We start from the raw sequence: 22,440 nt of genomic DNA on the forward strand, positions 1-22,440 counted from the left end.
CATAAATGAGCCTTGACATCATACGAAATGTGCACAGTGTGTCATTAAGAATTTCTGAATTTTTTTTAAGAATTAGGTTTTAGTTAGGAGATCACTTTCTGCGGTATAGCATTTTCAGCGATATCGGGCATCACAATTCAGCCAACATGTGCTATCTAGTGGGGTGCTCAACTAACACTGAACAGTGAACTAATAGGAAAGGGCACTAACAAAGACGAATGGACAGATAAACACAGACAGGACGGGCGCTGAATTCAAACTGGTTATACTTCTTCGAAATGAATAAAAACGAATATTTTACGCGCATCCGAAAAATATATTAGCGAAGTAAACACCCTCAAACACCTCCACACTAGCAGGAAACGTGTGAATATCGTTTTAGGCCATTTCTGTCTAATCAAACTAAGCAGCCGGCTTTCGTCGCTTAAACTGAGAGACCGATGAGTCACTGATGCAGTCGTCCAGCATTTTTATATAAGACGCTTTGAGCAACTCACAGACGAGAGCGTTCTTTTTACCGCTTAAAATTACGACTTCTGTGAGCATTGGTTCACACTTGAAATAGCAAGATTTGCAGTGGGTGGTGGATGTAAACTTTGACCGTTTTGCATAGAACGCTTGTGCTCTGCTGCCCGATCGTTCGCTCATTGGCCTGTTCGACAGACGTATACCATGGCACATGTTAAGGAGGAATTTGATAAATGACGGGGGTGGCACATTTGACATAAGGCTTAGCATGCTTCTTAGAGCAGCCGTTGGTATGCTTTCTTCTTTCATTTCAATTCAAATTTATGAACCAAAGCTAAAAGAAATCACAATTTTAAGCAGAAGGAAGAACACTCTCACCTGTAAGTTGCCCAAAGCGTCTATTATCAAAACACTGAGTTCAGACTGCATCGGTGATCCCTCGGTATTTCTTTTTAGTGCCGATAATAGTCTGCTTAGTTTAATTAGATGGGAATGGCCTAAAGTGATATTCATATGCTTGCCGGCAGTGTGGAGGTATTTGAGGGCGTTTAATTTGTATTTTTTTACGCATGCGCATAAAGCTTTTGTTTTTACTCATTTCGATAATATGCAACCAGCTTGTGTTCAGCGTCCGTCCTGACAGTGCTTATCTGTGCATTCGTTTTTGTTTGGCATAGTGGTACCTTTTTTATTAGTTAAAATGCACCCACTAGCCCAGCAATCAGTTTCACCAGAACAGTGTAGATTTAACGCGATAGCGTTAAATGCCACTTGTTCGTCCTGCGTCTGTTTCCATTCTCCGTCCTGTGTTTTTAGCGCTGAAAATATTCTTTCGTCGTTAAAGGTCACGTTCTTCAGAAAATTCAGTGTTGTGAGGAAAAAATCCCGGACATGTTTCTGGCTGTTGATATGGCCGGGAACTGAGTGGTCGTCGGGTTATGTGACGTCAAGACGCCACGTTAAATAGGTTAACTGGCTGGCGCTGCAAACTGTTGGGTTTACAGATGGGAAAATGAGGTGACAATGCAGCCTTGCAGGACCCCTGGATCACGTATCAGATATGCTCCCTCTAGGCCACGCTAGCACGTTCGTATACGAAAGCTTGGTTAACGCAGAGCTTTATATCTAAGCCGAGTGGTCTTTACATACAACACACTTTCTTACGAATGTATACTGATGAGTATGTATGGTTTAATAAAGGCACAAAAGAAATTGCTGATGAAGACATTAGAAAGGTGCAGGTATATGAACAAGCTCTATAAGGGGAGCCGGTGAACGGGAGCCTAATATTAACGCTGGCGTGCTTTACCCTTAATGACAAAACGTAATTCTCCCAATTTTTTAAAAATCTATTACGGTTAAGACCATGTGTAGCTTGTAGCCTACCGCAAGTAATATTCATATTAGCTTTTTTTTTTTTTTTTTGAAAATGCTTTTCTCGTCGCCGCTGCAGCGAGACAAATTTTTGGGATTCACACGGTCGAAATTGAAACCGAGCGGCTGTAGCCAGGCCTGCTCGCGCGAGTCGCATGGCGGTGCCCCTATCCCGTGGTCTCTCGGCGCAGCGCCCGAATGGGAGCACTGAACGGGCGAGCACGCTACAGGTTGGAAGATGTGCGACTGGCTTTTGCAGTCACGGCCAGTGCTGCCTATGGCCGCTCGCTTCCCCTTAATTCGCCACTCTGCAACGGCAATTAAAGTAAAATTTTCGAAATTATAAGTGCTCATACGGATATTACTTACACACGGCTACAAGTGTGTCAAAAATAAAAAAAGCCCAAAAGCAATAATCAAAAGGTTAACCAGCCTTCTAGTTTGTACGCCTTTGCTGCATTGTATAGTACATCATTCATCATAATTATAAATGATGAATTATGTACTAGGTTTGGTTTGGTTTGGTTTGTGGGGTTTAACGTCCCAAAGCAACTCAGGCTATGAGAGACGCCGTAGTGGGGGACTCCGGAAATTTCGACCACCTGGGGTTCTTTAACGTGCACTGACATCGTACAGCACACGGGCGCCTTGCTTTTCGCCTCCATCGAAAAGCGGCCGCCGAGGTCGGGATTCGATCCCGCGTTCTTGGGAACAGTAATTATGAACATAATTATGAATGATGAATTATGTACTAGACTCCTGAAAATAGAATGCCAAAAAAAGTGATCTAACTCAAGGACGCTATGATTAAAAAAATTCAGAAAAATCATGGTGAAACAACCAAGATACCTGGCGCACAATCGGCTCCTTCACCACCTACCACAGCTGACAGCAGTTTTCTTGAACGGGAGGAAGCCGTGACGGTTTGGATGGTGGTGACTTGTGATTAGGAGACGGCAGGGAAGTGAAAAAGAAGAGTGCGTGAATGTGCGGACGCGGTGCGTTTGGCGTGCGTTCCGAACGAATGTGGGTGAGCTTTCATGCCCCTGCGCAGAAACACTTCTCTTCAAACTCGGCGTTTCAGGTCAGGCTGTCAAGTCTGGCCATGCATGAACATACGGGGATTAGGCTACCTGCAGCGCCGCACCACCTCGCCAGCCGTCTCCCTCATTTAGATGGCGCCCGCTTCCACCCGCGCCTCGCTGTCAGCCGTCAGGGCATGCATTACCCACCGCGACTACGCCTTTCATAACTTCAGGCATCGCAACTGACACAGACCTCTGCTTGACGCCTAGCTAACCAGTCGGTACCATTTTCGTTCACCTTCCGTTTCATTTTATATATGCTATCTTACCTGCGCCAATGTCCATTTCGTAGTCGTCCTCGCTTCTAATGCAGTTTTGCAGTTTGTATGTGCGCTCGTGGTCTAATTGTCCTGCGCTCCTGGGCTAACCAGGGCACATGCATTCCATCACAGCATAAAACACATCGCTGTGGCATAGTTAATGAACAGACTGCCATGAGGTTAAATTTCGTAAGTTCATCATTTCTTGTTCGCCATGACTGCAATTTTCATAACACCGCGCACAGCCCTCTTTATGCGCCTGACGCTTCAATGTAGTAAGCTTTTTTTCAGCTAATTTCTCCGTTCGTGTGAGTCTGTACTCAGGTATGATTTCTCGTATCTGAGTAAAGAATAATAACCTATCAAAGGCCGCCCTCATGTTCTAACACCGACAGAACTTATCGTCTCGTTTCGCTTACGATGGACTGTAGTGCTAAAGGATCGCAATTATACAGTGTATATAACTATCGGTATTCATTACCCGCGCTAACACGCGCACCATTCGCCACTTGTGCGAAGAGAAAAAAATAGAGAACCTCGAGTGCCCTTTAGCAGCAATGAGCGAGCCCAAAACCCGAAAAAAAAGAGCGACGAATTTACTCCGATGTGAGCGAATCTACAAAGTCGTCTTTATGGCAGCGCGTTTCGTTTTTCATTCGCAAATGGAGCTTACCTTGCTCTTATATTTTATTTCTGTGCGTGCGAGCCTCGGTTGTCAGCAGGCTGATGGGCGGGCAGTGTTAGCGTCACAAACCTCATACGTACGCTAAGGCTGATGTTACGCTCAACTGAAACTCCCATTTACACTCTTTCTCTTTTTCTTCACCACTAGAGATAACCCAAATAGCCCTGGGATTCTCGAATTACCGCCTAGAAACTCCTGGGAACCGTACGAACAACAAAAATACCCCCCAAAAATCAGGACTTCACTGCAAACCAGAGCCCGCCAGCACTTCCTTTTATTCTCATTGCGCGAAGTTTACTACTAAGCTGTTTCTCTCTGATGGTGCATACTCATGACGGTCTTCCATGTGTGGACAATAATATATTTTCTCAAATTTTAATTGCGCTTTTTTCTCCACGTAACGAACATCCCATTTTGCGTCGAGGAAGACTGCTAGGTCAGAGTGAAGCGGCCTTCAATTTTGACGCCTTCTGGTAGTTCTGGAGTAGTGCAACCTTTTCTGAGAACTTGTGCCTCATGAATATGAACAAAGGCAATGTTTCAGGTGCGGGGATTCTGAGGAGCTCTAGAAGAAAATTATTTTTGACAGCTTCATGGGTAATAGAAAAATTATGGTCGTGTAATTTAACTCACTATCGGTATCTTATTTTGAAGATGAAAATGCGAAAAAGTGCAAGCAAAGCTCAGTAGAAAAGGAATCAAATAGCGTTTTTGAAACATGGCCATATTTCGGTTGTGCATGCTAAATTGCTGCAGATTTCTAGATACTTCAGTTCTGAGTCTACAAAGAATTAGGACTTCTAGATGATGGAAGCATGTGCGGCCGCTGCCTAGTGATGACTAGCAGTCAAAGGTCATACAGGGAAAAGAAGTTGAAAACAAGTTGGTAAACATGGATAGCAACACAGTCAGCCAACTAGCCCGAACACTGCATTCCTTGCAGTCACTCATATCGCTGTTTAGTGTATGTTGAAAGTTGATCTCAGTGAGTTTATTTTACATGAGCAAAGATGTGAGTCTTCGTAAATATTCTGTTTTTTTTTTTTTTTTTTTTTTTTTTTTTTTTTTTTTTTTTTTTTTAGCGGGCTATACTAAATAAAGCAAACGAAGTCGGTTTCCGGCTTCATTTTAGGATGACTTAGCAATATTTTGCGCCTAGCCTGCAGGGATGACATGCGTCCGCCCAAGGGCTGAAAGCATTTTTTAATTTAGATCGGCCAGATCACAAAAAAAAATTATTATTTATGTGTTTACTTAAATTGAGCACACACTCAAGCCGGGCATCGCATCAAGCACAAAATCCAGGCAAAATTCTCGGTTTTCCACTTTTGTATTTCATAGCTTCTCATAACTGTGATAGCGAAGGTGAGATTCCAAACACAAATAATAAAATATTGCTTCGCATCAAAAAGTACTAATAGAAACAAACTATTAGGTTTTTATTATAGCGATGTTAATGGAACGACAAATAAGCGCGGCCTGGGTGTTGGGAATTCGTTTTTTATAGCAATACTCCTGTAATATTACTACGCACTGCATATCAGGTAAAGAACCACGGACGGCAAGATTATTGTTACACAAATTTAAGGTTAAATTAATATCTAAAGCACCTCTATACTCACGGATAGTTTATCCTGGCTCTGCAGCGGAAATTAGGCAGGAGAGGAAAACAAACACACCTTTGTCACCGTGCAGTTCGTGTATTGTTCGGAGTTGGTGCAAGGTGGGGTGAAGCAGTACATAAGTGAGGGAGGTCATTCTTCATGAGACGCGGATAAAACGTACGAGATACAGTCAGCGATCCCAACAGCGCTAAAGAGTGGACGAGTGGGAGCAAACGAGAGGGGGGGGGGGGGGGACTTTTGGAATGCATACATGCTGCATTTCTTCGATGCTAAGCACCCCCTTCTTTCAATATCGCGATGACTAAGTGAGAGAGGGTGGGGGTGCTTTATTTGACAAATCTAAATTGAGAGATCCCTTACTTTTCGCTACTAAATCTCGATAAGGTGGGCGCAAGAAATAGCAATTTAGTTGGGAAACAACGTTGGAAAACACCTTCAACAAACTCGATTTTAGTTTGTTTAAACTCCAAGCTGTAGTCAGCCCTCTACAAACTTGTTTCGACTTCTGTTACGGCTCTCAAACAAGTGACACCAAACCAAGCAGCGCGCGCCCGCGGTGACCGTGAAACCTGCCGGACGCCGCCGATATGAGGCCCACGTCACGACACTCTGATAGAGTCATCGGCTTGTTTTTGGCACTCTGTGCCGCCATCTTTCATGTAGTGTTTGCGCATAGCAACGCATTAAGCCAGACACGGCTGCCTGAACCAACCGCTACGCGCGCCGATCCTGGCAGACGTGAGCCAAAGGTCACGCCACGAACGCCAGGCCACCTCGGGTCTCTGACAGCTCCGGTTCGATGACAAAGTGAGCAAGCGCGCTTGGTAACCTTGGATAGGTGTACTTTCTTGCAGAAAAAGGTGTGATTAGATTAGCATGCAAAGTTTTCTCAGAGTTTTTTTTTTTTTTTTTTTTGCGAGATTGGGCGAGGAGAATTGGGGTTTCTTAGACTCGCGAAAATGCGGTATCTATGGCACACGTTTTTGTTATTGAAAAAAGAAAAATTCCCTCTCCTTGACCTCGAACCTTTGACAATAGAAACGATCAGTCACACTTTGAACCAAAACTCTGGAAATCTGATAACTAACTCACGCACGCTCCTTGCGCCCCCGTTTGAAATACAAGATCGTGTCTCGCCTTTTCGTTTTTGCTGTCAACAAGGTTCCCGGGGGGAAGCCGAAGCATTTATAGCTTTTATTTTTCTTTTGCGTTTCTTGGTCGGCGTCTCCAATGGCAAGTTTTATCTATTCGAAATGTGGATCGTTCTAAACACGTGTTTTGTTCTCGGTTTCGACCACAGCGGCAAACGCAAACAGAACTACTTATTCAAACATTATGCATATGCATTGGTTAGACAAAAAAGCATCGGAAATAGTTTGTAACGTTCCGCGTCATTTTCCTTTCATCTCGTCTTCTGCCATCAGTCATCTCTCTCAGTAACGCGAGCCGCACGGGATGATGTCACGCTGGCTGCTACTGCATGCTGCTGCTGCTAAACAAGCTCATGATGCCATTTGATTGCCTAAAAGCGCACCACTCCCCATGTCACGCTGGATTAATGACAGCGAGGAACGAGGGAGAACGATGACATGTCTGACAAGATTGACGAGTATTTCCGGCTCTGCTTCCGTCTCGGGAAAGAAAAGGAGCATGGGCCCTGTGACATCTCCGGACTGGACGTGGTTGCAACAGGGTGGCTAGCAGTGGCGCCGTGTCCATGCGGGCCCTGCCCACTGTTGGACCTTTACTTGGCTCACCGCCTGTTTTTCTCGCCATAACTGACGTCATGACCAAAAGAAAGAAAGTCGTAACAATATACGGTCCCTGATCTAAATGATATGAGATTGCATAATGGTCGAGCAGCAGGAAGAGCAGCTGCTCCACAAATTTTGTCGTAGTCTGCCACGCAAAATAATAGGAAAGACTAGGCGAGGCCAGTCTGAATTATTTAAATGAATAAACGCCTTATAGAGGCTGCGAACAAGCTATTATAGTATATGGTTCGCATCGCAAATAAGGGAGATAACTGAGAAAAATGAGAGCTCGGGTAACGCAGTTCTGTATGACAGTGAAAACGGCGTGACAATTAAAACACATCGCTATTCTCGACTTCCTCTTGTAAGTGCGACATGTTTCTGGATTTCTTGCCGTGATCTTTTTTTGTAATTTTAGTCTTGTGAGAAACCAAACCAAACAATATATCGCGCATAGAGTAACTCACATCGATTACTGCTTAGTAATCGCGTAATTTACACGGCTTTTGGTTAGCAGTTCGTTAGAAGTGCCGTAGCAGCATACAACTTAAAGAGCAACCGCAGGTATTCGATTAAACATTGTTAGATGTAAAAATGCGTTGACATCAAGGTGCAACTGCCCTGATAAATATGCTCGCAGTATTCGAAGCGTACGAACCTCCTTGTTGCGCTTTAGTTCGTTCGTGTTAGCAATCTCCTGCCTAATTAACGTGGAAATGGTTGTTTTCTGGTTTGTTAGACATTTTTTAGAATACCATTGCATGTTTCTGTGTCACATGTGCCTTTAACTCCACTGTGCAATTTGGAATCCAATCCTAGTTCAAATGCGTCCGAGATAATTCTTCAAACTGAGTCATCCGGCAATTTAGCACCCCTACAAATAGTACTGAGACTTTAAGCAGGCGAAACAAAGGTTTGGGTTCATCTGAGAGACGTACGCAAGAGGTAGTTTATTACGAAAGAATGACTTAAGGCACTAAGGGAGGAGTAATTTTTTTGGAGGAATTCCAGCAATAGCTTGCTGTTAACAGTATCGCGAGCAGCGATCCTTCTCAGACTTTGTCCGCAGAAATAGGCTCAGTTAAAATCACTGCTAATGATGTCGAAGGCGGAATCCAACGCAGCAGTTTTTTTTTTGTTTTTTTTTTTTTTTTTGCTTTCATAATAAGCCCTGTGAAACGTAGAAAGAGTCGGAAGAGGCTGTTGTTTCGTTCAGCTTCGATAAGCTGGGGAGATACTGATTTACCTGATTAAGGTCGGCCATGTTCGCAGACTAGGTATGTACTTTCCATCACGTTCAAAACAGAGCAGTTATTGCAGCGTTTTACTATGAGCAGAAAACAAAACATTTGCCGACGATTACACTACTTCCTAATTCCAAATTCATCAGCTATTTCAACTTTTCGATAGATTGAGGCGACGATTTCGAGCAAGACATGTATGCACGATTACAAAGAACGTTTTTTTTTTATTTTTCAAATAAATTTTTCTAAGAAACACTCCACTAACAGTTCTTGACTGCCATGAAGGAAGCTTTGTGGTCGTCTGAAGCTTTACACTACCCGGCACGTCTTTCTCTTTTTTTTTTTCACTGTCACCTTTCTCCTTTGCTTTGCACACTCGGTTAAGTGTCCGCGCAGAATTGTGACAGATATTGCGCCTTTTCTTTGGTGTCAACCAATTTTAAACGCCGCTGATGCCAGCTCTACTGCGTCTATTTCTATATGCTCTGTGGTGCGGCGTTCGAGGAAGTGCCAAATGAAAGGCGCCGCACGGACGCCCGCGGATCGAACGCCCGGCGGGTAAGCTTCATATATGCGTGAATCTCCTTGTGACGTCATCACCAGTCATGACTTCATGACCGAATGTGACGTCATTATCACTTCCGCTTATTAGGCATGGCCGGATGTGGCATCACGATGACGTCACATCCAGTCATGCCCTCACGACTGATGACGTCACCAAGTTACAAGGCCGACGACGACGCCACCAGAGACGACGACACGAAAGGCAGGAACGGGCGCCAAAGAGCTGCGCTCTGAAAAGAGAAGTAGTGCTGGTGGCTCCTCGTAGGTTGAAACCAACGAATTTTTCAGTTCGCGGACGTTTCTCGAGCTCTATCCATACTACTGGGAGAATATTATTTGAATTGGTCGGTGACCAGAGTCACAATTTAACTACAGCGCGACAAGCTCACTCTCGATGTTTCCACGTATCTGTAGACGCCGACTCTGACAGTGTCAAAAAGTAAAAAAGAAAAAAAAAAACAAATCCGTCGAATCGTCTGACAGCCCGCAGGTGCTCGGCCAATATATTTTTTTGTTTTTGGCAGTCGACGGCTGCGTCTGGATTTTATGTATTGCTCATAAACTGTCCATATCGGTAAAAATAGAATTTAAAAATTAGCAGTACTGTGATTAGCACTAAATTCTTATGTTAACATTGGGACTGAGTCTCAGCTATACGACACTATTTTGAGTTCAAAAATGTTTCCTGCTGATTACGGAGCTTCCTGTATAAAGACAAACACACGGTGGAGTCGTTTTTCTGGTGGCCAGAAAGCCTATATTCTAACATGTATTCTCGACTTTAGGGGTTCTCATGCTGAAACTGTCTTGTGAAAAGTTGCACGTCGGAGTAGAGAGCACCTTAATATAAGAGCACTTTATCATTTGTGTGGTGACACAAAGGGTTCTCTCTTCACTTACTTTTCTAAATTCGTGCACCAAGTTACACTGGTTACGTTCTGTTTGGGGGTTGGGGAGGAGGAGGGTCACTGCAATATGCTTAATGTTTGCTGGGTTGACGAACTGCCCGGTCTTTACCTTTGGCTTTTAGTGACCTCGTTACCAAGTGCGGCTGAACTTAGCTTCCTCATGTTCCCACTCGACGATGTGATTGTTTTTCTAGTACCCTCATTCTATTTTTTTTTTTATCAAGTTGGTGAACAAACTTTGTTTCTATACTCCCGAGCATAAGTGACCATGACATCGTATTTGCATGAGCTAATTGTGCTCCACCGGATACTCTTGTGAGAAAACCACCTAAATGTCACTGTTATGATTATTAATTTAAACAGCGCGAACAAGAAGACAAAGGACAAAAGCGCTTGTACTGTGGTTTTCTTTTATCTTGTTCTTTGTCTTCGTGTTCCCGCTGTTTAAATTAATAATGAATAAGTACCAACTCGCCCAACACTGTTATGACCGCCGCAGCTAAGGTCATATTACACTAAAATGAAAGAATACCTACAATCGTTTATTATTGTCAGCGCTGTGGGCAACGCCACTGATTTGTGGTTGCTGTTTAAGCAGACGCTTTAGCTGGCTACCGAAGAGTTTATTCCTAATTGAATTATTTGCCCAGGATGAAGAAAACATCAGCTATGGTTTACGATTAATATCAAATCGCTCAATACCATGAGAAACTGCAAATATATGCAATACATGTCAAATCGGGAGTTAAAATTCCTTGAGGGTTTGGGTAAAGCAATTGCTAACAAAATAAAGGAGTGCAAAAAAAATTAATTTTCCCAGACAGGGCTCTAAAGAAAAATACCAAAGACCTCCGGAAGTGGTGTAGCAAAACCTTAAGGACAAGGTCGGTATTCCGGTGGTTATGCTGGTTAAGAAAAAATAATTAAAGCAAACTGCTTTAATTATTACTTTACTTTTTCAGGACTATACCTAATCAACTGCCGATTTGTTCAACCTATATATTACCCATCCCTGTTATTATCATCGAGAGATTTGGAATTCCTAATTTAAAAAATAAATCAAAATTCATAGTGAGGGTTTGATGATATTTCAGACTTTGTTCTCAATAGCTCCGCTAGAATTGTTATTGAATATCTAGCTGGAATATCTACCATTTCTCTCAGTAACTGTAATGTATTGGAACACTTGAAGATGAGTCAAACCGCTCCAGTTCATGAAGAAGGACTTCGGATCTAATTAATAACCTATGGCCGATATCTCTAACTAATGTTGGTTGCAAAACATTTCAACGTATTATGTACTCCAGGTTATTTCACCAGCCAAATAAATATAACATTTTTGTCCACTACGAGCACATAAGTTTTATTCGAACCAGCCTTACGTTACGCAGTTAATCGAATTTCTGCATTGCCTTTTCTCTTTCTTTGACGGCAGCCTATAATAGGACTGCATATTATATGATTTCGAAAAAAGAAAGAAACATTTTTTTCCGTCTCCCATACCCTTCACCTGCACAAGTTACCTTGTCTTGGACTGCATAACAACATACTTTGCATGACACAAAATTATTGAACAGGTCTCTTTGGAAAAAATCTTGATGAATGTCTTCCTTCCGGAAGATATTTTTGTCGTGCCAAGTGTGTTCCAGGAGTGAGTCCTGGTGCCCCGGTGGTTTCTAACCTACATAAATCATATTGGTTGTAGGATAAGTTCCGAACTTTGATTATGCGCTCATGACTGCTTGTACCAAAAAATTGAACATGATTCCGACAGATTAAAACTTCAAAATGGCTCAACGGAAATTAATCTTGGTGTAAAACCTGGATTATTGATATAAAGGTGGCCAAATAGAATTATGTTCGTTTCACTGGAAAGCGTAAAACGACGAATACGCAGTACTATTTAAACAACAACTTTATTTCTGAAGTGAACGAGGCAAAATACTTTGGTTTAATGATAAAGCTCTGACATACCGGGTAACTGCCATGTAGGTAGTTTAACCCCGAAGGATAGTTGATCTTAATTTTATAAAACGAAACTTAAATCACTCTCTACAAGGCGACATATAACTTATAAAAAAGAAAAACAATCTCCGCCTTATCATATAATACGCATAAAAAATAATAACTGCTGCTTTGGCGCCTGGCAAGAAAGCCAAGCATATGATCACTATTAACTTTGCGCACTAACTAACGTGAACAAATTACTCATGCATAACGCACTTTGTAACTGATGAGAGTAAACGTCGATTGAATTCTGACAAATAAATTGATGAACCGATTACTAGGCGTGAATTACCGCTGTAACACGTAGCACATTTATTCTTTTTTGGCTTCTCTCCTAGAGCCTTAATAAAATTGCTCTCACGCCGCACGGGAACTGAGTGGCAGCATACAAAAAGAGAAACCAAACTCACTTCTACCGCGTTCTTCAAAATGCAGCGTATTCTCAAACGTGTGCTAACCGCTACATTTGCCGTCATCATAATGCCATCGCAGTGGTGACGAAATAGTGTAGGTTACAGTGCGCAGCGGCGAAACGCAGCGGCGAAACGCAGCGTTTAGCGCTGAGTGCCAGGAAGCAATACGCTACCAGGAACGGGTGCACCGGCATTAAATGAAAAGCAGAAAGATCCTCTTCCTTTTTGTACTTTTTTTCAAGTAGCCGCGTCCTTCGCGGCTAACTTCTGTCTACTAACAGCATTTTCGAACTTTAGTACTCAGGTAGTTGGTTTTTCGTTTAAAACCATTTCAGTGACGAGCAGAATAAAATACCAGCACTACTTTCCCTTCTTCAGGACAGCGCATTACCTTTCTTGTTTACTTAACCGTCGCGTGACTTATCCTTCATGGAACAGCAGCCGCCCTAAGCCCCCATGGATGCGCAACTATTTCTCAAGAAACGTGGCTTTACAGAAGTAGGCGCAATTTGAAGCACCCGCCCCCGTAGCAAAGCCCTTTTCACCCGATATATTCGTGTCTTGCTCTCTTCTTCCTTAGTGCTCTGTTTTTGCACTTCTTATTACCGAGCACGAATGGACTTTAAGGCGAAATCCCGTGAGCATTGTGCGTAGCGCCTTCGGAATGGGGCCGTGCAGGACGTAACCGCAAAATCAATTAGCTTTGGAGCAAGCAAAAGAAAAAAAAGATTCGTCTCAGAAGGAAAAGCCTCTTAGTAACGTCTTTACCCGTCGGCACCGCCTTCGTGCCATCCAGTCCACCGCCCAATCAAGGCTGTTCGGAGGCGGACGAAATGGTCGACACAGTCCTCATTACCGCCTCTGTCCCCGTTCGGCACGGCGCCCGGCGCGCACGACGGACCACGGCCCTTAGCTCCATTGCAGGCATCGCAATTTCGTTTGCGGCTCACAAAGATGCAAGCGCTTGGAGCGCCGCCCGAAGCCCGGGTGTCGAAAGGAGACCCTGCAAAGTCCCCTCAGTTGCCTCATGGGGGCAGCAAATCGTCCTCGCGTCGAGGCTCCGCTCTCAATCGAATCGGAACATTAAGTGGTCCCGAGACGATGAATCCATTCTTGCCGCCGTTGTCTGGATAAAATCTCGCTCCTCACTGAATGGGCCGCCAGGGTGACGAATCGCTGGCAGCGAATTTGATGGGATGCTGTCTGCAGCGAAACCTGTCGTTGCTCTGCGGCCCTGCGCCTCACGCACGGATGCCTTAAGTACGGCGCCTATACCGAAACGGACGCCGGCCTAGGGATCAATCAAAAAACAATTTATACAGACAAGTCATATTCTGATGAGAACGCAATATGGACGAGGAGAATTGAGACGAGAAAGACGTTTCCTTGCAAATGGCTTAGCAGGCTTCAGTGCTTTCATTGCCCTAAACTAAGAAAATTCATGGTTTCCTGGAGCCTAACGACTAGCGCGCCCCTTGCTAACCAGCAAAAATGTACGAAATCCTGATATTACACTTACACTCAGAGGCTTTGTTCACCGTAAAAAAAAAAAAAAAAAAAAAAAAAAAAAGGCAGGGGGAGGGGGGGAGGGTACGAACAGGAATCGCGTTTCTGAACCTCTTAAAATGAAAACTTCAGCGCTGAAGAAACGCAAAGAATGCCCATTTTGTTGTGTTTACCGCAGCTACAATAAATATATTGAGAATATGTTTACAAATTCCAAGCCGAGCTCTGATTCAGCGCAGTGTCTGAATAGAATCCAAGCGCTTATATTGGAGAGCATGTCCGCTCTTCAATGACCGTAAAGCATATAACGCTAAGATATTTTTCTTCACATACGGCTAGGAGACGTACATACGTCAAGAATCTGTAAACATCAGTCGGACAAACAGGGACGATGCCGCGAGATTTAATAGCCCGATGCTCTCCTCGGTTCTAGGTATTGAGGTGTGCATCCATCTGGAAATATGCTTCCTTTACCTCGTCGGCCATGGTGCGCTCTAAGATAGGCCGTCCCTTCGAACTCACTGGAAAATAATAGCGTCTTTCCGGACTCCTTTTTTGATGCTAAAGAATTTGCATTGCCTTCTAAGAACAGCCAAATATGTTATACTCACGCGACCATCAAGTGGGACCCCATGAGATACCATTGCCGGAGATAACAAATATGATTGTGGATGCTGGCGAAACAGGAATACAAACTTCTATTGTCGTTTGTTGCTTGTGTACCGCGCGCAGTGAGGCGCGTTGTCTAATCGAACCAAATGCACATGACTGGAGCCTATAGCGTTCGCCATGAAACCGCCATCTTATGTCTGCCCCGGGGGCGTAGGTCCCTCTAAAACTTTCAAAGCAAAGCACAACTCGGAGCCAAAGAGAAACGGCGACCGGGGTTCTTTTTCCACTTGCGCTGAGCAGGTGAAGGCGTGACGCGGCTTTATCTCGGAGGAAGGTCGGGAAGAGCGTGGGCGGGAACTCCAGACTGCATGCCTTCGTTTCTGGCGGCGCTAGGCTCGCGTGTGTGGGTGTAAAAGTGCGGGCTCAGAACGTTGGCCTGTTCCAAGGATCGATTAATAACAAATTGGCGAAGCTCGTATAACGCTAATGCATTTTCAATGCAGTGCACTGGGATCCCAAAGGTTATCTTTGCAGGTTCAGTCCGCTTTGTCTGTCCTGGGATTTCTGCCTACGGTGCGAGACTGGTTGGTTGCACATTCGCATGGGACATCCAACCGGATCACGAACGCGTGGCTTTCGGCACCAGCTAGACGTCTTCTGACCCCGTGAGATCAAAGTAATTAGTTAGAGGGATCACCTTTTCCTGCCCGTCCGTTGCCTCCAAGAAGTGGGCATCAAGGGCTAATCGCGTTTGTTCCTCGACCATTTCTTCATCACTATCAGAGAGTGGCCAGTTGATTAGGCACACAGGCACTGGCAGGCCGCATCATACATAAAACTGAAACCTTTGCATAGGTGCACAACATGTTCTCTCTTTTGATTCAGCCGGCGGCAAGTCCCTAGGCCAAATCCCTAGGCCGGGACGACCAGACTCGGAGTTCCAGAATTATTTGTTCACTCGGATGTTACATTTATCAGTGATGGAATCTAACGCATATATTTATTTCCAGTGAATGCATGTCCAACGTGACTTCTTAGGTTCATTTAACAAAAGGATATTTAATATATGTACACCTTTCCATCACGATGACACCTTTATTCGAAGTTGCGCTTTTGATCCGGAATAAATGGTTGGCTTCCCCTATGCGCAAGTCATTTATATGTTTTGTGGTTAACATATATTTCATACAATAAACTAAAGTACGAAACACTTGCCGTTAGCGCAGAATCTTTATTTTTCCCACCAGATAACAGAAATCTGCTTTCTTGATAAGTAAAATGAAGATGCTGAAAAATTCATAACGGAGAGCAAGAAATGACAAGCGCATCTTGTATTCTGCGTTTTAAGTCAACTGTCGCTGATGAGCTGTACGCCTCTGCCTGGTCTTATGCACTGTTACCATGCGCATCACGTACAGTAAGTGATAAATATATGTAGGATCTTGCACGTGCAAAGGATAAATCTGCTTACCTCATCAGCATGACGGACAAGCCTCACTATTCCTTCAAGGTTCTTGATGGTTATATATATATATATATATATATATACTATTCCTTCAAGGTTCTTGATGGTTATACATATATATATATATATATATATATATATATATATATATATATATATATATATATATATATATATATATATATATATATATATATATATATATATATATATATATATATATATTGCACTGCTTTCAATTTTAAACGACACGACATTCAGATGCTAAGGGGCATTCGCTATATTGAATTTCCTCGCTATGATTTCAATCTGTCTTTACAAGGCTGGTGCGAGAGAATGCATGGCTTTTTTTTTTGTTTTCCCTATCTATGAGAACCGTTGAAAGCATGAATGTAAAATACTGACAGAAATGTAAATATCAGCATATGCAAGCAGATCCTGGCCATAAAGCTTCTTGGGATGCGTGCCGCCAAGGTCGGTGCCAAATTGGTTTATGGACGGAACGCAGGAGTACTCTCGGGCTCCAGTTCATCGTAAGCGACCATCAAGGACGAGCCAGAACAGAGACGGTGATAAACGAAGAAAAGGACTGGCTTTCGCCCAAATAGACAGCAGATGTCAGCGACGGGCAGACGGAACTGGACAAGCAGCGGCTAATACAACGCACATGGACCACGAAAGGCGATCGTCGTACACGATGTGTTCTCTAGCTTCGGCCGCCGACAAGGGACTGAGGATCGCCGAATGATGCCGGCTCTTTTCCACTCAGGGCTCGGACGTCCACAGCATTCATTCATGCGTTCCAGGAGCTTTCCATATTGGTGGAGCATTTTTGTTTCGCATTTATATTTATTTAACGGTCACTTCGCTTAGTTTCCGCTTAGCAACGCTGCATTCTTTGCTTTTTTTATCCTGACCGAAGAGGCCGATCTGAAAGGGAAACAGGTTTTAGGTTATGCAAAGCCTCACATTTTAAGTTAAAGTGGTTACAGTAGGTTGCCTTTCCCTTCCCATTGGTAATGGCAGATTGAAGCTGTCCCCTACAAGTGTGCCATTTCTTTTTACAACGCTTAAAACGTGCAGCAACCTAAGTGAACCAAATCTCGGAGCTGTGCTCGAGCGGAGCGCTCGCAACTCCACTTTGTCGATCCGCCCCACACTATCGCTTCTGCCACCCTGCGTGCTATTTGACTGATAGAGCCTGCAGCGAGCGACCTCCCACATGTAGCTGGTCAAGTATACGTTATTCAGTCATAGTGTCTTTTGCGTGTGTCATTAATGACGTGTAAAATTGTTTCAACATTTCATGAAGCTTTATTTTATTTATTAAAAGAGGCCAATGTCACAAATATTGTTACTAATAGTTCGGTGTACGAAATACATATTTCTCGGAGCGACGCTTGTCTGGTGGGACCATATGTGGGAGTGGAATTTTAGTGGCATGAATATGGGAGAGAAATGTGTGCGTTAACACATTAAAAGCGAATTTCCCCAAGGTTTGACTTTTTTTTTTTCCTCCCCGCTTTACCTGGTATTTATAAACAGTTATCTTCAACAATGCTTGCACTTTCGTGGAAGTACACATACTAGGTAATTTTGTTACCTTCACAGCTTGTAGAACCAAGCCATAGCACTTTAGAATAAATATACTTTGACCCCACGCGGTTGACTTACGATCTATTCATGGTTACTCAGATGTGGTGCCATCCATGGCACAGTTTACAATAGAATAATTCAGGGGTGTGTTGGAGCAGCTAGAAAATTTCTAGCAAAAGACGTGGTCCTGATATCTTTGATCATTATACAGGGCCCTCACATCACGCTTTCTTTCCTAAGGTCTTAAATAATTAGAGAACATTTTTGTGTTACTTTACGAGTAAAGTATATTCGATCAGTGCCTCTATCACATGTGAAATCAGTTGAAACGACCATAATTCTGAAACATTTGTGCAATTTCATCCGCATGCTATACAAGTATCTCTACCAAAATATACTGGTACCAATTCTTGAGCTGTTTGCAAGCATATCTTTTCACCAGTAACTTATTGTGTTTAATGGTTTGTTACATTTGGCAGAAATGTACAGTCCTGGTCGAAAGTCGCGAGTCCACAGGATTTGCTTTTAAGCCGTGCAATGGAGACAACGGAACCGTTGCGAATTGAATATTCTGGATGGCGAAAAGAACTCCACTCATTTACCACCTCAGACTCTTCGGGGTTCCAGGAGGGCTGTAACTCACTAATTACAAGGCTCAGCACCATTTATGGGCAAAGGCGCACGTTTTAAGCAAGCACTAAATGTATTCTTCTGTAAGGATACCCTCCTGATAATGTCATCGACCAATCTCCATTTCGTTGTGTTTAATCGTCTTACCACTGCTAGCACGGCATCACAGGGACCTCGCAGGTGCTAGGGGATCCTGTCGACTACGAGATTAATCACGACGTCGTGACAGTCGGTTGACGCCACTAGCGGCAATACTGCATTGAGTGGCATGTGCCGCTTCGTTATTGAGTTCTATACGGCTGTAGTGACTTCTTTCATTCTTCTAGGCATAACGTTCATCTACACAAGGAAGCTGGTGAGTTGTCACTCATAAGAGATTATATCTGTAGTTATTTCTCTAACAATTAAAACACATACCACGATGAGGCGCAAAGTTTTTTTTTTTTTTTTTTTTATGAAAATACCCGTGTGTAATACTTTGCCGGAACAAAGAAAAGCTGACCTGAAAGTTGAAGCCAAATACGGCCAAGTGACTAAACCAGTACCGATGCGCACACGATTTTCTATGCAATTGGTTGCTAGGTTTGAAGCTGTACTAAAACACTTACGTTGTGACGAGTTTGTTTCTAGGCTCTCTTCAGACTGATAGCAAATGACCTACGTGAGGGCGAAAAAGAAAAGAAAAGATGGCGCGGCGACGAAAGCCGTCGTTTGCTATGTCGCTTAATGGGGCATGCGACAGCGACATACGGGACTTGCATTAACGGAGATGTACACGCGCCTTCGTTTGGTGCCTGCAGACTTAGATTTAGTGAACACCCCCGTAATGCGTCACGCAGAAGAAGCGTAGTGGCACACCTGCTCGAGCGCCTGTCCTCTAGTCATACGCGGCTGCATGCACACCTCAGACGGCAATGTGTTGTTAGCGCCTGTTAACCGAGAATAAGATTGTTCTTTACGTTTAAAATTTGCAGGTCTGCTTCAGAGCCTCTTCGAAAGGAACATTATCTGAACAGCAGCAATGGAGCAACTGCCACGATGACTCAGCCTGTACGTGCACTTGCTGAGGCGAAGAGAGACCACGCGGATAGGGGGAGAAATGGGTACGGTCGGGAACGATCAGCGAATGTCTGATTGGCTATTCGCGGTGGTACTTACGGTGGACACGCCAACCTTTCTGTACAAACAGAACCGGCCGACGGGGAAACCCCATACTGAGCACTTCGTGCGAAGGCGCCACTGGTCCCTTTTTGTTGCCACTGGGGCCTTCGCGCAAGATTTCGCGTGCACGGTTCCTTCTGACCATGTTGCCATCCTCCTTTGTGTGTTGCGTGCTCCTGATGTGATCCTCAGGTTGAACAGGTTGAATAACAAACTTTTCTTCATTAACTGTTGCTTATCGTGCATCACTCTCTGAACGTAGAAAAAAAATTGAGCCTAAGGCGTTATGCAATTTTTTTTTAATTTGGCACCAGACAGAATTACCGGCTTGTAGTCACACCCTGAAAGCGAACACCGGAACTAAAGACTATGCTTACCTAATGCGTTAGAAGAAAAAAAAAAACTGCGTTTTCTTAGGTGGGCAGCACTGCACTTGATACGCGGGAAAGTTCTCGCTGTAAAGTTGTCAGCAGTCGAGAAAAGGCCGGCAGTTCCCTTTAGCACACTATAGCCCTGATGTTTATCCTCCGTGGTCACTAAGAAGGTCGACAAGCTGACTAAAGCGCGAAACGATTTCGCGCACAAGTGTGGTAATATTCAAAGACGGCAGCATGGAATCTCTTGCCCTTCGGAGTTGAAGAACTAAACGCTCAAAAGCTGAAAAAAAAAATAACATTGCACCTGGAATGAATGTTTTGACTACATTTCCGACCGCATAGAAGCGGCTTTCCTGCGTTTGACTTCGAGACTTCTGGGTGTGCAAAAGCAGGCGCAACGATAACATATACATCTCTACTTGACGCGGCAGCCCTTTGCCCCGGCGTTTCCTTTTTTTCACGTTTTCTTCGGCGGGCGCTCAACGGGCGCCTGTTTTGATGCCTACGCATTCCGCACCAGGGCCCACAATAAACGCGCCGCTAAAGCCAGCCAGGCAGGCGGCGGGCTTTCCACTCACGTTCGAGCTGGAGGCGGAGGGAGGATCTGGGAGACGCCACAAGTTCAGAGTTGAAAGCCTGGCAAGTGAGCCGGGCTTCGTGGTGCCATCTTTGGAGCTTGTCCAACGTCGCCCAGCTACGCGTGACGCCGTCCCGGGCGTCTGACGAGCCTTCCGTGGCCTCAAGAAGCGTCGGCTGCGACCCGCCCGAAAGCGAGAGACTCCACCGTAGGCTCGGCCGCGGCTTGCCTGCATTGAAATGAGTGAAAGTCGCGCGCGGAATTCTCAAACGGTTGTCTGCAAGAATGGCGCTCCAACGAAGCCGCTCGAGAATTCCGGCCCATTGAGACGCGCTCGCCCAAGGGCTTGGAATTCGAGCGCGCCCCCGCCGCCAAACTGCCCACGGCGGCCGCCGCACGCCGTTCCGCGTCGTCTCGCGGCACCTGCGTCTGCTTGCTTGGTATTTGTTCGGCAGTTTCATCGATTTACTTTATCGTGTTTTAAGCGCCCAGTATTGTGCGAGGGCGTCTAACTACGCTGCCATAGAGGCCAGACTTCAACTCTGCCCATTTGAATTCGAACCGAGTGCGCCGCCGGCGCGCGCGTTTGTAAGACACGCACGGTCTCTATACAGGATTGTCTAAAGGTCTGGTTTGGACTGAAAAGATGCGGAAGCAAAGGATCAGCTTTAATCCGATCATATCCCTTCAAGCTCACACTGAGCGTTAGCTGTGCCCTGTGCAACAGATATTTTCTTTCCAGGACGTCATCACCACATAGCTGTATTGGCGTGCGACTACTGTATTATGTGTAACGCGCTTTTTGCTTTTTCCCACAATGTGCAGCAGTAGCAATGCTTAGGCCTCCAAATTATGTGCCAGTGAGCATACCTCTCTTCATTTCTTTTTTAAGCTCGTTACCTATACATATATTCTGACTGCCGTTGTCAAACTACTTCTCCTTTATACCCGCCGCAAGTAAACTGCCCACCACCACGCAGCAGTGAGTGGCCAGAGAGGGTAGAGGGGCTGCAATATTGTGATCCTACTAGAGGCATCCTAGCCCATAAGGATAAGTGCACATTTTTAGCCAGGAAATGATGCTCGTCAAGTGTAAGAATATTTAGTGACTTAGAAACAGTAAAAACGGTCCCAGCTTTGCCCTGGAATCCAGCCTTTCGTGTCTTGCGTGCTGATCACACTTACAATTGTCACTGGACCTCTAGGCGGCCAAATCAGGCAGTAACCAAGTAACCATTTGTTTGGTACATTAAGGTGCATTCTCAGTACAAGTTGCCGCTTCCACCTGGACTCATATTTGCAGCAGAGTGAAGAGTGTGAAGCCAGCAGTCGACAACTAACATTCAGACATCTTTGTCTTCGTTCGGGTAGCAACCTTAAAGCTGAGAATCCACCACTGCATGCACAGCCGTTGTCGAATATAGCACAACTCACAGAGCTTGCATCTCACAAGAGCAAGAGCAACTTGGTTCATTTTCCATCCCTTACTGTTATAAATATCTCGAACTTGATTAGAGTCCATGGTCATCGTCCCTCCGAAGATTAGGATTTCAAGGGAAACAAGGCAGCTCAACTGCACAGCTAAGCAGCAAACCCCGATTGAGTTAACGCTAATCAGAGGCCACCAGAAAGTTACAACGACGAAGGCAGCGGCGCTTTCTTGAAACTTGATAAATACTTTGTCAGCACACTTCGCATACTAATGTGATATTTTCGTACCAATATAGGAGTCTGCAGTAAATCGTGGATACCCGTGATACATTAGTGGTGCTCACGGAAAATTCGTCTAATCGACTTCAACCTACAATAGTATAAGCAATGGTTGATGTTATGCAATGATGGGTGGGAATTAAGAAAACTGAGGCAAGGTAAACAGCGGATACAATGACGAGCGGTTAACTACTTCTGTCTTTCTCAGGGTATAAGGCTGAATGTTGGGCGAGTTGGTGATTCATGATTAGACTTGGCACCAGCTTAAGTGGAAGACAAACACACAGAACGTATGGGACAATCGCAGGACATCAACTATATGTTTACTGTAAACATACATATACATAAACTGATAGGTGCAGAAATGATTCGTCAAATGCAACATGGGTGGCCATTAACGCACGCGCATTCTGCGGAAA

General features: G+C 44.4%; 1 protein-coding gene across 1 annotated transcript in view; it reads right to left on the reverse strand.

Moving 5' to 3' along the window:
* LOC146203175 (nephrin-like) overlaps positions 1-22,440 on the reverse strand; it is a 117,500-nt gene that overhangs the window by 84,787 nt on the left and 10,273 nt on the right. The window contains exon 3 of the mRNA XM_084602825.1: positions 20,313-20,540. Coding sequence (XP_084458951.1) covers positions 20,313-20,540 — 228 coding nt within the window. The remainder of the gene's footprint in view (positions 1-20,312; positions 20,541-22,440) is intronic.

This window comes from Amblyomma maculatum, chromosome 1 (genome assembly GCF_055883805.1).
Source record: "Amblyomma maculatum isolate TAMU_Amacu chromosome 1, ASM5588380v1, whole genome shotgun sequence".
Classification (NCBI taxonomy): domain Eukaryota; kingdom Metazoa; phylum Arthropoda; class Arachnida; order Ixodida; family Ixodidae; genus Amblyomma; species Amblyomma maculatum.